Consider the following 14,346-nt stretch of genomic DNA (forward strand, 5'->3'; position numbering starts at 1 on the left):
TCACATGAACCGTACCCCAGACCACCTTTTCAAGTGGACTCGAGGGGTTTGAGGGTGCGCACTAGAGTTCAGAAAACAGCGTCCACACCACCCAAATGAACCAAACTTTGACATAATTCAAACTCGGGTGCGCACCAAAAGTGCTAGTGTGAAAACACCTTGTCCAAAGTGTCAAAAGCTTGATCTCATATATATATATACATATACATACACACACACACACACACCCACACACCCACACAGTATATAAATTATTTTAAAATATGGCCTTTTACTTTTACAAGATGGCCCAGACACAGAGACTACAAGAGTGCAAATTGAATGAAATCCCAGATGCAGTTTATTGTGCTACTGCAATCCCAAACAACTTTTAATTATATAGAAGCCCGAAATACGTATGGGACTCTTATTTTGAAATGTATGTACTCCCAACTGTAAGCTCACTGATGGCTGATTCGCTGAGAAAGTGAATCCAATGCAAACTGCTAACCTGAGCTCCTGAGTTCAAACCCTCAGTTCTTTTCTGGTGATTCATGAAAAAGATCCGGTTCAAAAGAGTAATTTGGTCACGACTCACTCACACTGGATTTGTTGTTGTTGCATGCGGTGCAGCGAGCTCATGATCACAACAGAACGAGTGAAAAGCGGCATGAGACACACTGGTGCATGCTCTATGGAAGTATTCAATAACTCAGAAGATGATATCTGATGAAACCGCATATGAATGCACACAACCCGACTGTCGCCAAAGGCGACTAGATTTTAAATTATAGTCACAATAAATAATTTTTGGTCGCATTTGCGAGCATTTTAGTCGCAGTCTGAGTCTTCTCTTTACTGTTGTACATGAAACTGGTGTTGAGCGGGTAGAATTCAATGAAGCTGTTGAGGACAAGTGAGGCATCTATTTCTCAAACTAGAGACTCTGATGTACTTATCCTCTTGTTTAGTTGTACATCTGTCCTTCCACATCTCTTTCTGTCCTTGTTAAAGCCAGTTGTCCTTTGTCTTTGAAGACTGTAGTGTAAACCTTTGTATGAAATCTTCAGTTTTTTGGCAGTTTCAAGCATTTTATAGCATTTCTCAAAACAATGATTGACTGACGAGTTTCTAGATAAAGCGGTTTCTTTTTTGCCATTTCTGACTTAATATTGACCTTAAGACATGCATACGGTCTATTGCATACTGTGGCAACTCAAAAACAAACACAAAGACAATGTTAAGCTTCATTTAATGAGCCAAATAGCTTTCAACTGTTTGATATAATGGCAAGTGATTTTCTAGCACCAAATTAGCAATTTAGCATGATTACTCAAGGATAAGGTGTTGGAGTGATGGCTGCTGGAAATGGGGCCTGTCTAGATTTGATAAAAAATGACTTTTTTCAAATAGTGACGGTGCTGTTTTTTACATCAGTAATGTCCTGACTATACTTTGTGATCAGTTGAATGCCACTTTGGTGAATTAAATGACCAATTTCCTTCCGAAAGAGCAAAATCTATACATTATTCCAAACATTGGCCACCAGATATATACATTTCCAATTTAGGGTCATATCGCCAACATCTGTCTTAAAACATTTGGGGAAACTCTCAAAACTTTGCAGACTGGACGAGTCTTAAGGTATTCTGAGTTGATGCATGTTTTTGAAGAATAACCTTTCCTTTGAAGCACGACTCGCCTGCATTTCTCATTACAAACAGCAGAGAGATAGTCTGTTTGTGCCGAGAGAGACAGGACAGAGAGAGAGAGAGAGAGAGAGAGAGAGAGAGAGAGAGAGAGAGAGAGACAAAGAAGATAAACATCTTATCTTACCTCGTGTTCCAGTTGCGATGTCAGCGACTTTCTGGAAAGCGTCCAGGAATGAGCTAGTTACGATGATTGTTGTCCTGAACAACATAAAGAAAAAGTTAAACCTATGTTTATGAAGAAAACCTAAAACTCTTGAGCAAAGTCGCTTTAACTGCATTCTCACCAAAGTCACTATATCAAAACAAATTTTCCACTGACGGCTTTTTGGAGCTTGAACCAGGTGATCTTGCAGGAGCCAACATTAACAGTACCGAACCGCAATGCTTTGGCTGAATGACATTCAAAAACCTGATGATGCTGATAACTAAACTGAAACACAGCTATAATACAAAAAAAGCTAACATTTTCATATTTTCTCTACTAATTGTTGGGGGGAATTCAGCTAAATTTACCGAAATGCTTTAACAGAATGGAGAGTAGTACACTTCTATTGCTAGCTGAAAGCATTAACCTGACAAGCAAAAATTGTATTCACGTTCTGCATTTGGATAGAGGCCAACTCATGCCCTTACTTTCAGAATAATTACTCGATTTTTACAAGGAAAAGTGAGTGGTGCTTGCCCATGCAAAGGTTGTCACCACTATGCTAGGTTTTTGGAAAATATGAATAAATTACTTCATAAGTTATGTATGAAGCACAGACACCTTAAGAAGTATTAAAATTTGTATGACATTTAATCATTATTATTGTGAAACCCTAAAATAGATAATTAATCATAATACTCGATTATTTGCATAACGATTAATCAGATACATTTTTATAAACGTGACATCCCTAACCTTGATCATGGCGGTTTCTCAATGGACTCTATGTCATCATCCATTGCCAAAGTTTAATTCCATACGCAAGAACGTAAGAACAGAGATGGCATAAAATTACCCAAATGTGTTCCTGATCAGGCCAAATATTGAGGATGCATTGTATGGTGGCTTGTAGGTAATACGGTGGCAGATGAAAGATATTTACTCTTGATGTGACGAGGAGGGCTGGCCATAAGGAAGGACACCTGGCCACGCCCTCCTAGTCACAGTTAGATTTTCCCTCAAGAGTTTCCTTCTGTAAGCTTGTGAAAGTCTGACGGCTCGCTAGAGTCTTTGTGCTACTTTGGGCACGATTTTACTGAAGTAATAAACACATGGAGGAAACTAGTGTTTATGGACTTTTTTTATTTCAACGCATAACTAGTCTTGCGAAACCTCACTGGTGTGATGACAATAATTATGTCACAGGTGTGATAATGCCATTAGTTCTCTCACTGGCTACAAATGTTCTGGGATGGTCAATTGTGCAACAGAAAGACAACAGCACATCTCAAAGCTCGCAATAGATGCGTTCTATGTCCTCCTGTCCTTCAGAGTTCGTTCTTCCAAGGTAGCTTGGCAAGACTGGTTTCATTAGAACACAAGCCCATTTGATTACTGTTCCTGTAGCTCAACTACTAGAGAATGCTGTTACCAATGCCAAGGTCATGGGTTCGATCCCTAGAGAATGCATGGACTAATAAATGATATACCTCAAATGCACGGTCACTTTGGATAAAAACATCTGCCAAAATGCATAAAAAAAAATGGTAAAACATTGATGAAACTGAAGATGAAAAACAAAACAGACAGAGGAGCTGAATGGAAAGTGTTCAGTGTGTTCATCAGGTGGGACATGGGCACATACTGACAGGGTCAATGGTGCTATTGAAGAGATCCATTGAGAGCCTTCATTCTGAAGAGAGAGTTCTTCGTTTATCATAGAGAGCTCTGTGGTATCAGGTGATACGAACTACAAAGTAAAGCCTTTCAGCAGCTCCCCCACCTCCCTACAGCGGCCCCACAAAGTCATGCAAAAGCATTTGTGCCTGATAGGAGTTTCAAAAGACATCTCTGTTCTGAGTAGGGCTAGGAACAACGGTTGGGTCAATGGTAGAGATACAACGATTTTGACTTTGTTGACTAAAATTTGAGCAGCCATAAACCTGCTGGCCTAGACTCTATTTTCGCATGTACTGTGGTGATGTTCAAAAAGACAAAACGGCAATGTGATATATTGCTGGGTGTGGAGCAGAGGGGGGCGGGGCCGGGCTAGAATGTCACACGCCCGGTCCCCAATCGGCCTGATGGGGCGCGCGAGGGATAAAGGCGGCCGGTGACGACGGTTCGAGAGAGAGAGAGAATTACGGGCATGTCCGTCATGTGTGTGTTTATGTTTGTGTGTTTTGGTTTTGAGTTTAATTAAATATTATTTATATTGACAAGCCGGTTCTCGCCTCCTCCTTGCCCATCTTAACCCCCTTACATTGGTGCCAAAAACCGGGAGGGAGGAGGGATGCCCGTCGCAGAGTCCTCGAACCGTCGTCACCGGCCACCTTTATCCCTTGCGCGCCCCATCAGGCCGATTGGGGACCGGGCGTGCGACATTCTAGCCCAGCCCCGCCCCCCTCCGCTCCACACTGGGTTAACATTTATCAATACGGTTAAACAAAACACCAACAATACCAAAATTCATGATGACCTCTTAAAACCGGTCCATAGTCAGCTATTGGCAGTCCAGACAGAGCTGTTGGCAGCAGTAATGATGTGTGTGAGTGCAGTATATTTGATGTTTATCTGATGGAATGAAGTGGACCTTTGGGAGGGTCATTAGCTTGTTTACTCTCAAGGGACAAAGAACAGCGAGGTCAGGCAGAGGGGATGCCTATTAAAAAATTGGACCAAAGGCTAACAAAAAATGTTTCTCTCTTGCTTTCGTCCCAATATAAAGTACCAAGATAAAGCAGGGATTTTCTTTCTAAATTGCCTGATTTCAGGCTCATTCTTTCGCTACATCTACAATTTGACTTCAACTCGCTCGTGTCATTCCAAAACCGCATGGCTTACTTTTTTCATGGAACACAAAAGGAGAAATTCAGAGGACTGTGCTGGTCACTCTTTTCCATGCAATTACAATGAACAGGGACTGAACGTTTAAGCTTCAAAAAGGACACAAAAGCAGCATAAAAGTAGTTTAAAGGACCTTATAAAGCCCTCTGAAGCCATGTGATAGCTTTGTATATGAAATAGAAAGAAATTTGATATTCACTAATAACTTTCCTTCAATTGAGCTGTTAACAGCTGCGAGTCAGTGAGTTAAATTAGAGAACCAGAACAGTGCGATTCATGAACAAATCTAATAATTTAGACCAGTTTTGTGAACTGGATTTACAGATTTAAAAGATCTAACTGCAACTCCTACTTATGAACTAGTAATGGAAAGGTAGGGAGGATGTCAAGATTTTCAGTGAATAACGACTGAAAATTTGGTATGTTTCTCGGACAAAGCAATCAGTATCAAGACTTCGAATATTGAACCCTTTTGTAGCTTGAAAGCCCTGGGTCACAATGTTCTTTCATTGTATGGAAAAAGAAATGTGAAAAATCTAAATACCTACACAGATTTATTCATTTAAGGGTTTGGAACAACTAATAACTATTGATCAGTTTGTTAAATTGGATCTACTTTTCAATACTTTCCACCTCTGTATTTAATTTCTTTTTTTACCACAGTTGCATACTAAAATACATTTTCTTTAGGTTTTCACTAATGACTTTCAATATAGCCTACTGAATGATTAATCCTTCCTGACTAATGTAATAATCAAGCCCATTTCCTGCTTTCAAAACAAGATTACTATAATCAGTCTCTATTCAAATGAGAGCTGAATGTGATTGTTCATGTCTGTGTATAATGCTGGAACTCTGTTCTTACCTCAGCTGTGATTGCAGCTTAGTACCTTTGGTGACAAAGTCCTCCCAGGCAGGATAACTCGCCTACAGAGCAAACAGAGGAGGAGAGGGGTTAGTCAGGGTAAATCATTACACTTTAACCAAAGGTTGTCTGGTCTTAATCATCAATATTTGTCTGTTTAAATGTAATTTGCAATTATTGACTTGACTCTATAGCGTAACCCGGACATGACGGCAAACCATAAAACATTCAAAGTGTAAAATGTATCCGGAAATCATAAAAAGTTGGAAACAAAAACTGATTTTTACCTCACAATTTGAGGTGTCATTCATGTGTGTAGCGCAAACGGTGTGGGATGAGATTGAAATTCCTAACCCCAATTATGAACATTATTAATAAGTAAGCTTAGCAAGTACCACTACTAAATCTCATGATGATGAAAATGGTGAGACAAAATGCAGAGATCACATGACAGGAAGTTGTTGTTATGGTGCAGCGTGTTTACACCATAAACAGCCTTGGCAATGTAGGACTTCACAAGTAGTATGCAAATAGGGATGAGTCATGGACAACTTCAAACTTTGATAGTTGCGCAATAATTTTGTCATCAGAGTTCTAAGGAATCTAACTATAGTTTTGTTTTTGTTACGAATGAAACAAGACACAGAATGTATTGTTCAACTGAATGTCATGTAAACCAGTCACAACAACATTTTCAAACTCCTGTAGGTTGTCATTTCACAGCGTCACAGAATATTTGCATACATCTGAACTAGTGGTCGACCAATATATCGCCGAGGCCAATAAAACAGGCGATACATTTCCAGTTTTGGCATATTTTTTTCTTGAGGGCGCCGAAAAATGCCAGATTGCCCATGAAGCGACTGAGACTGATGTAAACAGCCAGTCACGGTTCATTTTGTTGTTACATGCATCGTCTTACTACAATAATAGGTCCACATATCAGAGTCGCGGCAGACGCGTTTGAGCTCATTATGTTTAAGTGCTTACCTGGTTCATTCTCCCTCTCTCTCCTCAACAGTTCACTGTAACTTTTAACTGTCTTGTCTAATGATAAAAAGGCAAATATCATGACAGTCATGACAGAGCAGCTCCTATCTACTTGAATGGGAAAAGACCGAAATCTCCAAAATGGTTGGTCAATATTATGATCAAAGAACATATTTCAAATCAGCAGTAAAATCTGACAACACTGGTATCAAAAATGGAGCTTCTTTCCTTCAGATTATGCTAAAAAAATTCTATTTTCACAGCTTTTATAACAAATGCACATTCTCGAGTTGATTGACAGGCGATGTCTGTAGCTAAAAGGTGATTGGCTCGGTTACCTGTAAGGCGGGACTTCCGATCTACATCCGATGACTGTTGGATGTTCTAATTTCTCCCATTCATTTTAACAGAAGTGGCCTGTCTCTGCTAAATACTCTCTGGTGCAACTTCAATGTAAAAGCGCTTGAGTGTGCTATAAGTTAATTTCTTATTCACTGTGCACTGCAGTTTCAATTGGTTTGATTCAGTATTTTTTAGGAAATTGCGATTGCTAACGTGGACATCCCATCCATCCATGGTTGCTTGACTACTGTGTGTACTGCTATTTCCATCTTCCTAATATATTAACAATTTCTTCATTTGCAAATAAATTACAAAAATGTGATAACCACAGAAATCAGAAGAAACTGCTATCTACCGTTTAAAGTACGATTACGTTTTTTAATTATTTTTTTTTACAAAGTTTTGTGTGAAACTGAGTAAATATAGTGCTCAATAAGAGTTTGTTTTTTAAGCAATTTTATGCTTATGTTATTTACTATATTAAAATGTGTGGTGTTGTATCGGCTAGCCTGCTCTTTGGATATCGGCATTGGCAATGAAAAAACCCATATCGGTCGACCACTAATCAGAACATTTCTCAGTTTCACAATTAAATCAAATTTAAAAATATCCAATGATCTATTCATTGAAATGACCCTGCTTTTCAACCTACCTCAAATAATTAAAGCAGACATTGTCACCAAATTCCAAGCAAATTTTGAAATATACATGAAAAACATGGAGGTTATAGGAGAAATATGCCTCCTGAAATGCATTGCAATAACACTAATGAACTCCATCTTTGCAGAACACACATGGGGTGTGTTAAATATCAAGGCCATATATAAAAATAACACCTACTGTATAAACACAGACACTCACCAATGGCCATTGAATATATTTTGCAGTAGGTCTTTAGCAGTCAACTGTAACTGAATTAAATATCTCATCTTTATATTTGAATATCAGTGTCAAATCATTGGAATGCTTAATTATACAGAGCTACCTTAAGACCAATTAATCAACTATTTGTTCTGGCAACCCATCAACTAGTCTATTTAGTATTTTTGTGCATATAGGATATATTATACAGGGGGGTGAAAGTATTGGTCATTTAGATTTATCGTTCCGAATTCTATTAATAATGTTGTTTAAGGCAGGCCATAATGTTTTTGCTTGGCCAAAACTGTGAGCCAATAAATTAACCAAGAGTTCAATGTGTGCACTGGGCCAAAAATATTGCCCAGTGCGGTTTAAAATATCTAATCCTAATCAAGCTAATGCTATTTGCAATAACAGGTTTCAGTAACAGCTAATCCTGCTTATAGAATATCTGCCTCGTAAAATTGCTGACTGGCCAATCTCTACAATAAATCCTTCAGTAATAATAAATATGTTCTTATAAACTGCCTTGTTGAAGAGTCGTTAGCATTACTTGATATAAAAGTTATTAGGTTCTCACAATAATAACAACAACTGGAAATTATACAACTAGGCTTGTCGCGATTAATAATCATCTGATCGGGGTTAAGATAATTGATTATTGTGCGCTTCAAATTCCAATCACAACTTAATACCCAAATAAGGGAATTTTAAGCTAATATTTAAATGCCATCAACGGCGCGTTAGTGTGTCACTTAGTTGAACTCTGACTTGCAGTAGTCAAACAGAGCAGCTCCTGATCAGAAGAGTGTGTGAAGACAACAGTGTAAATGTAATATCGAGCAAGCCGGATGCGCCAATTCAAGAGAGAGAGAGCCACATGTGACCTCTGTGTGTTTGTGCTTAAATTGATGCAAGTTAATTTATTAAACATTATGTTGACTTTTTCAGCCTGTTCCCGCCTCCTCCTTGCCCATCCCTTACCCGGTTACATTGGTGCCAAAAACAGGAGGGGGAGGGAGACCTCTGTTTGGTGCAGAGATGTAAAGGGTGTGGGTGAGAAACAGATCAACATTTAAGTAATTTTTTGCTTGAAAATCTTCTCCCTGTCCAGTAGGTGCGGAATGCATGAAGAATGTGAATCACCAAAAACACAAGAAGAATGTGAAAGTGATCTGTTTCTTACCCACACCTATCATATCGCTTCTGAAGATATTGATTTAACCATTGGAGTCTGGATGGATTACTTTTATGCTGCCTTATGTGGTTTTGGAGTTTTGACATTTTGGCACCCATTCACTTGCATTGTATGGAGCAAAAGAGCTGAGAAAATCTTCTAAAAATCAGCATATGAAAAAGTCATACACATCTGGGATGGCATGAGGGTGAGAACTATTCCTTTAAAGAGATGGTCCAAGTGTCTGGATCACAGTGACGCTGCACAGCAGAGTGTGTCAGACCACGGTGGTCTGCTGCATCTTCGGCTATATACAGCTTAGAATCTTAGAATCACCCTACAAGATCAGAATTGGATGTGCAAATTGCATTCAGCAACTAGTGAATTCCAGGTTAGTGAATTCCTTCAGTGAACTGGCCAAAATGTATTCCCCCTCAGCCTCACTTGAAGGCCTTTCCACTGATAAATACCCTCATGTCATACACATGGATATTTAAGTCAAGTAAATTTTATTTGTATAGCGCCTTTCACAACACACATCGTTTCAAAGCAGCTTTACAGAAGATCAGGCAGAAGATAAAACTATAATGCTATGATGTTGATTTAAATATCATAATATATACAATATATCAAAATCTCTAGCAATTGACACTGTATCTACTCTATGATATACAGTATATTGTCATATCGCTCAGCCCTAATATTTATATAATTAAATCAAAGCCTTTTTAATAAGCACATCAGCCCACGTGGAGAACTACTTTTCCAGTGTTGTTAAGTGAATTTGTAGAAAATATCCGCTTTTCCATTTAAACGGCAAAATAAAAGCTCCATTTAACTAGATGCGTAAAATTGAAAAATGCTATAAAAATAAATTACTTCTATATACAGGGATTCTGCAGATTTTATGAAGCTAAATTTAAGACTAAAAAAACTTTAAGAACAAATTGAAGGGAACACAATACGTCAGTATGTTCTCTAAATGTAAAGGTCTAGGGAGCACACGAACAGTCATATTTATAGAAACATTTCAAAGTTTAAAAACGCAACTTTCAATAGATCTCCATTACGTTTTATCTAGTTTTATAAAAAAGTATCTTAAGGCTTGAATACCTCTGTCCCAACCACCAGAATTTGGATCAGACCCATTGTATCAGATATATTCTACTCTACGAAACTGCTGCGTCACTGACATATGAAGCAGCACATACCGCCGCCTACTGTAAACTGTTCAATGAATGCCTAGCAATCTAATATAAACTATGTGGTGCAGAAATTAGGCCTACTCTTCACATTAAAATGACTTAAAAATGTAGGTTGACCAGACCAGGACACTTGTGTGTATGTGTGGGGTGGGGGGGCATTATCGTTTGAAAAAAATAAGAGGGATAATAAAAATTGCATTTTGTTTTTATTTAGTACTGCCCTGAATAAGCTATTTGACGTAACAGATACTCACATACTGTATATTCCACAAGACAAAGTAGTAACTGAATATACACAAATGATCCTGTTCAAAAGTTTACATTCCATTAGTTCTAAATATGGTGTTGCTTTCTCAATGATCAATGACTATTTAGTCATTGGATCAGACTAATAGTTCATGAATTCCTGCTTTGTCTTGAGCTGTGACATTCCCCATTTTTATTAAGAAAACTCCCCCAACTACAGTAGATTATTTGGTTTCCCAGCATCTTATGTACATTTCGGTTCTTCCCAACCGTGGCTATATGATTCTGACATCCAGCTTTTGACACTTAGGACAAAAAATTGACTAATTTCACAACTATAAAAAAGGTCCAAACATTCATTGATGCTCCAGAAGGCAACACAACAAGATCCAAGGGGGTGCAAACTTTTGAACAGGATGATTTGTGTATAAAGCATATATTTTGAGTTATGTAGCTTTTGAAGGGCAATACTACATAATAAATATAATCTTTTATCTCTTATATTTGTATAATATAAGGGTTTATAAAGGGTCATGTTTTTTCAGATTCAACTTGTCTCTGTCGTTTTTCAAGCAAATTTTCATGAAACACATTTTTAGGCTGTAAAGTGACGTCACTGATGGAACTTCTCCGTGCTCGCCTGCATTGATCCAACTTTTCGATAATGAAATTCATTATTGATGATTTTCATCATCAGTAATTATCGATTTTATTGATAAGTTGTTAACGCACTTACTAATACCATAGACAATTATGCTTAATTAACAGTAAGAGGCAGAAACCATGAATGCAGTTAAAATATGATTAATTATGCAACACTACTACACATACAGTTTGAATTAAATATTGAATAAGTTTCACTCAATTCCTGAAATAGGCACCTGTGCTTGCGTATAAAGGCGTGTCTGTCTTGAGGATGTGTTGCATGTATACCTGAACGTATGACCACCTTACAGGTTGTGTTACAGAGGTGATTCACAGACAGGCCTGTACACAGCAGCTTTAGTATTTACACATGACAAACAGGGGTTTGTAGTATGGGGGAGGGGGGTGTCCTGAAGCAGGAATGTGCTCAGGCAGGCAGCTCCTCAGCTGTAGACTGCCGTCATCCCAATCGGGGAAGCCAGAAATCATTAGCTTCCCAATTAGGGTTGGGGACTATACCGGTGATAACAAAATATCATGAAACCCAAAAAATGTAAACTGTACAATATCATCTAGTTAGTCATTTCGTTACCATATTAAATGATACTATCATCAGCAAAATGTAATGTAATGTGAGTTTTGAGGTGAAATCAAAGACTATTTGAAAATATTTATTTAAAAAAGGTCTCAATATGGCCAAGTGTGACCATTAAACAACTGAAGGATGTCATTTAATGAAATGATATACTGTCACATGCGTGCCACAGAACAAATGAGAGGTTCTGTCCTGCTCGGTCATCCCCTTTACACACACAAACAGGTGCGCACACACAAACGCAAAACACACTACTAATGCTTGATTTTCATGCAGTGTGTCCAACAGTATCTGCAGAGCAGTGTGTTTAGTGTATAATCGCCTGTGAACTCCAAAAACTGTTTTCACCATTGCAGCTCGGAGATTTCAGCTCATGAGTTGTGGGAAGCTTGATATAATGAACTCTTAAAAAACTTCAAAGATCTTTCAAAATAAAAGTCCCGCTGAAATAAGAACTCTATTCAACTGATTGAGTGAATATACTGTAATATACTTGTGTAAAAATGTAATACAAGTAGACACACTAATACTCACATTAACAATAATATAATATTAAATGGTTATATTATTAGTATTATTAACTGTAAGCAATATCACAAAAGCAAGTATACTGAATATCAGCATGTTGTGATTCAGCCATGACAGCCTTTTGCCTCGGGTAATCAAGATTGTTTTCATTAATACTGTAAAGCTCTGTTGAGCATCTTTTTAGTATATTTTTTTTAAAAGAAATAGAACACTATTATAAATCTAATATTTTCATTTCATTAAAGCTGTATAGCATGCATTTTATTAAACACAATTTGATCATAGCATGTAAAACATTTAACATGGAATCCAGATGAAAAAAAAAAGAAGCATAATTTGCATCTACAAGACTTTACGTAGTTCTTTTAGCAAAGTAATTTTCGGTGAAATGTTACTTAAAAAAATCCGATTTTTTATTTGTTGCATAAGTATCGAGTTAGTATCGATACTGAGGTACCAGGGCTGGTATCGTACCAAAGCCAAAATGTTGGTATCGGAGCAACCCTATTCCCAAAAAATCTTGACTTCTCTTAAGCAGCCTTGCTGATGTCATCGAAAAGTGTTGAAACCCTTTTAAACACCAAAAAATAAAAGTATATTGTCACTGTATGGGAAAAGATTAAAGTAAATGGTGATTTAGTTCAACATTATACCAAACATTTATTTTTGTGAAAATGACAGAATTTTCATTTTGGGGTACACAATCCCTTTAACACAGTAACCTAACAACCACTATCAACTAGATGGTAATCTGATCCCAGGTCAGCACCCTAAAATACATATTGAAAACAGGGCAATAGAGGTGAAAACTCTTGGGTTACCTGTTGTCCTCTAGTAACCCATCTAGTTTAATTGTACCTTTTGAACCCTAAGAGACTTCTCTTCACCCAAGTCTGTGTATTATGATAAATAAAACAATCTTCCACAGTATTTCTGCAGGTGGGAATGGAATTCTGTTGACCGAGTTGTGCTTAATTTTTGTCCAAATAAATGTACATGTCTTGTTATCTACAAACACACCGGTCCAGGAATCATTCACAGGCATTGCATTTCATTGTTTAAGGAATAGTTCCCCCCCAATTTTTTATTTTTATTTTTTGGTCGCAAATGAGACAAAAATTATTGCGACAATAATTTAAAATCTAGCAACTAAAATCTAGCTTACAGCTGGTAGCGCAGACATTTCAAAAGAGGTGTCCCATGTGTATTTCAGGCTTCTTTATAATTAAAAGTCCTGTATTGTGTACCATTTTTTTCTTCTTCTTGTAATTACTGATTGGGATTTGAGTAGCACTATAAACTGCATCTGTGATTTCATTCAATTTGCACTCTTGTAGTCTCGGTGTCTCAGCCATCCGGTAACAGTAAAGAAAGACTAAGGCCATATTTAAAAACATATATATATATATATATATATATATATATATATATATATATATATATAATATTACACACACACACACACTATGCAAAGGTTTTAGGCACTTGTGAAAAAAAAGTGAGTATTTAAAAAAAAAAAGAAAAACATAATTACAACATTAATAGTTTTCATTAATCAATTAATGCCATACAAAGGCCAGTAAACAGAAAAAGAGCTAAATCAATATTTGGTGTGAACACTGTTGACCTCAAAACTGCACCAATTCTCCAACATACACCTGGATTACTCAATTACTTCTGTCTCTTCGTGTTATCCCAGACTGATCCAATGTTCAGTGGGGGGCTCTGTGAGGGCCATGTCATCTGTTGCAGGGTTCCCTGTTCTTCTATTCTATTTGCAAAAGGAATGTTTGGGAGAATAAATGTTTGGGAGTTTTGCTCTTATGGAAAGAAATTGGTACTTTTATTCACAAAAGTAGCATTCAACTGATCACAATGTATAGTCAGGACATTAATAACCTAAAAAAAAACAAATATTACAATTTGAAAAAAAAAAGAGAAATGTTCAGAACAAAAAATCCTCCACGTGCAGCAATGACAGCTTTGCAGATCCTTGGCTTTCTAGCTGTCAAACACTTACTTTTTGACCCTGTTCCTCACACAAAGCTATCTTATGACATGAAGCACTAACATGATATAATTTAACATTCACATTACATAACTAACAATATTTTAGAAGCTTGTTTTACTGTGATCAAATTAGCACAGTAGCTCCAGGGTACGAGTCCTGAAGAGCATGCGAATCGACATGTAAGCGAAAGTGTCATAG

At 37.3% G+C, this 14,346-nt stretch overlaps 1 protein-coding gene across 1 annotated transcript in view; it reads right to left on the reverse strand.

The window, feature by feature from the left end:
- Nucleotides 1-14,346, reverse strand: part of LOC127654232 (protein MTSS 1-like) — a 73,771-nt gene that overhangs the window by 48,420 nt on the left and 11,005 nt on the right. Inside the window, exons 2-3 of the mRNA XM_052141327.1 lie at nt 5,549-5,610; nt 1,816-1,889 (exon numbers count right to left, since the gene is read on the reverse strand). Coding sequence (XP_051997287.1) covers nt 1,816-1,889; nt 5,549-5,610 — 136 coding nt within the window. The remainder of the gene's footprint in view (nt 1-1,815; nt 1,890-5,548; nt 5,611-14,346) is intronic.

The sequence above is a fragment of the Xyrauchen texanus genome, chromosome 13, assembly GCF_025860055.1.
Source record: "Xyrauchen texanus isolate HMW12.3.18 chromosome 13, RBS_HiC_50CHRs, whole genome shotgun sequence".
Taxonomy (NCBI): Eukaryota; Metazoa; Chordata; class Actinopteri; order Cypriniformes; family Catostomidae; genus Xyrauchen; species Xyrauchen texanus.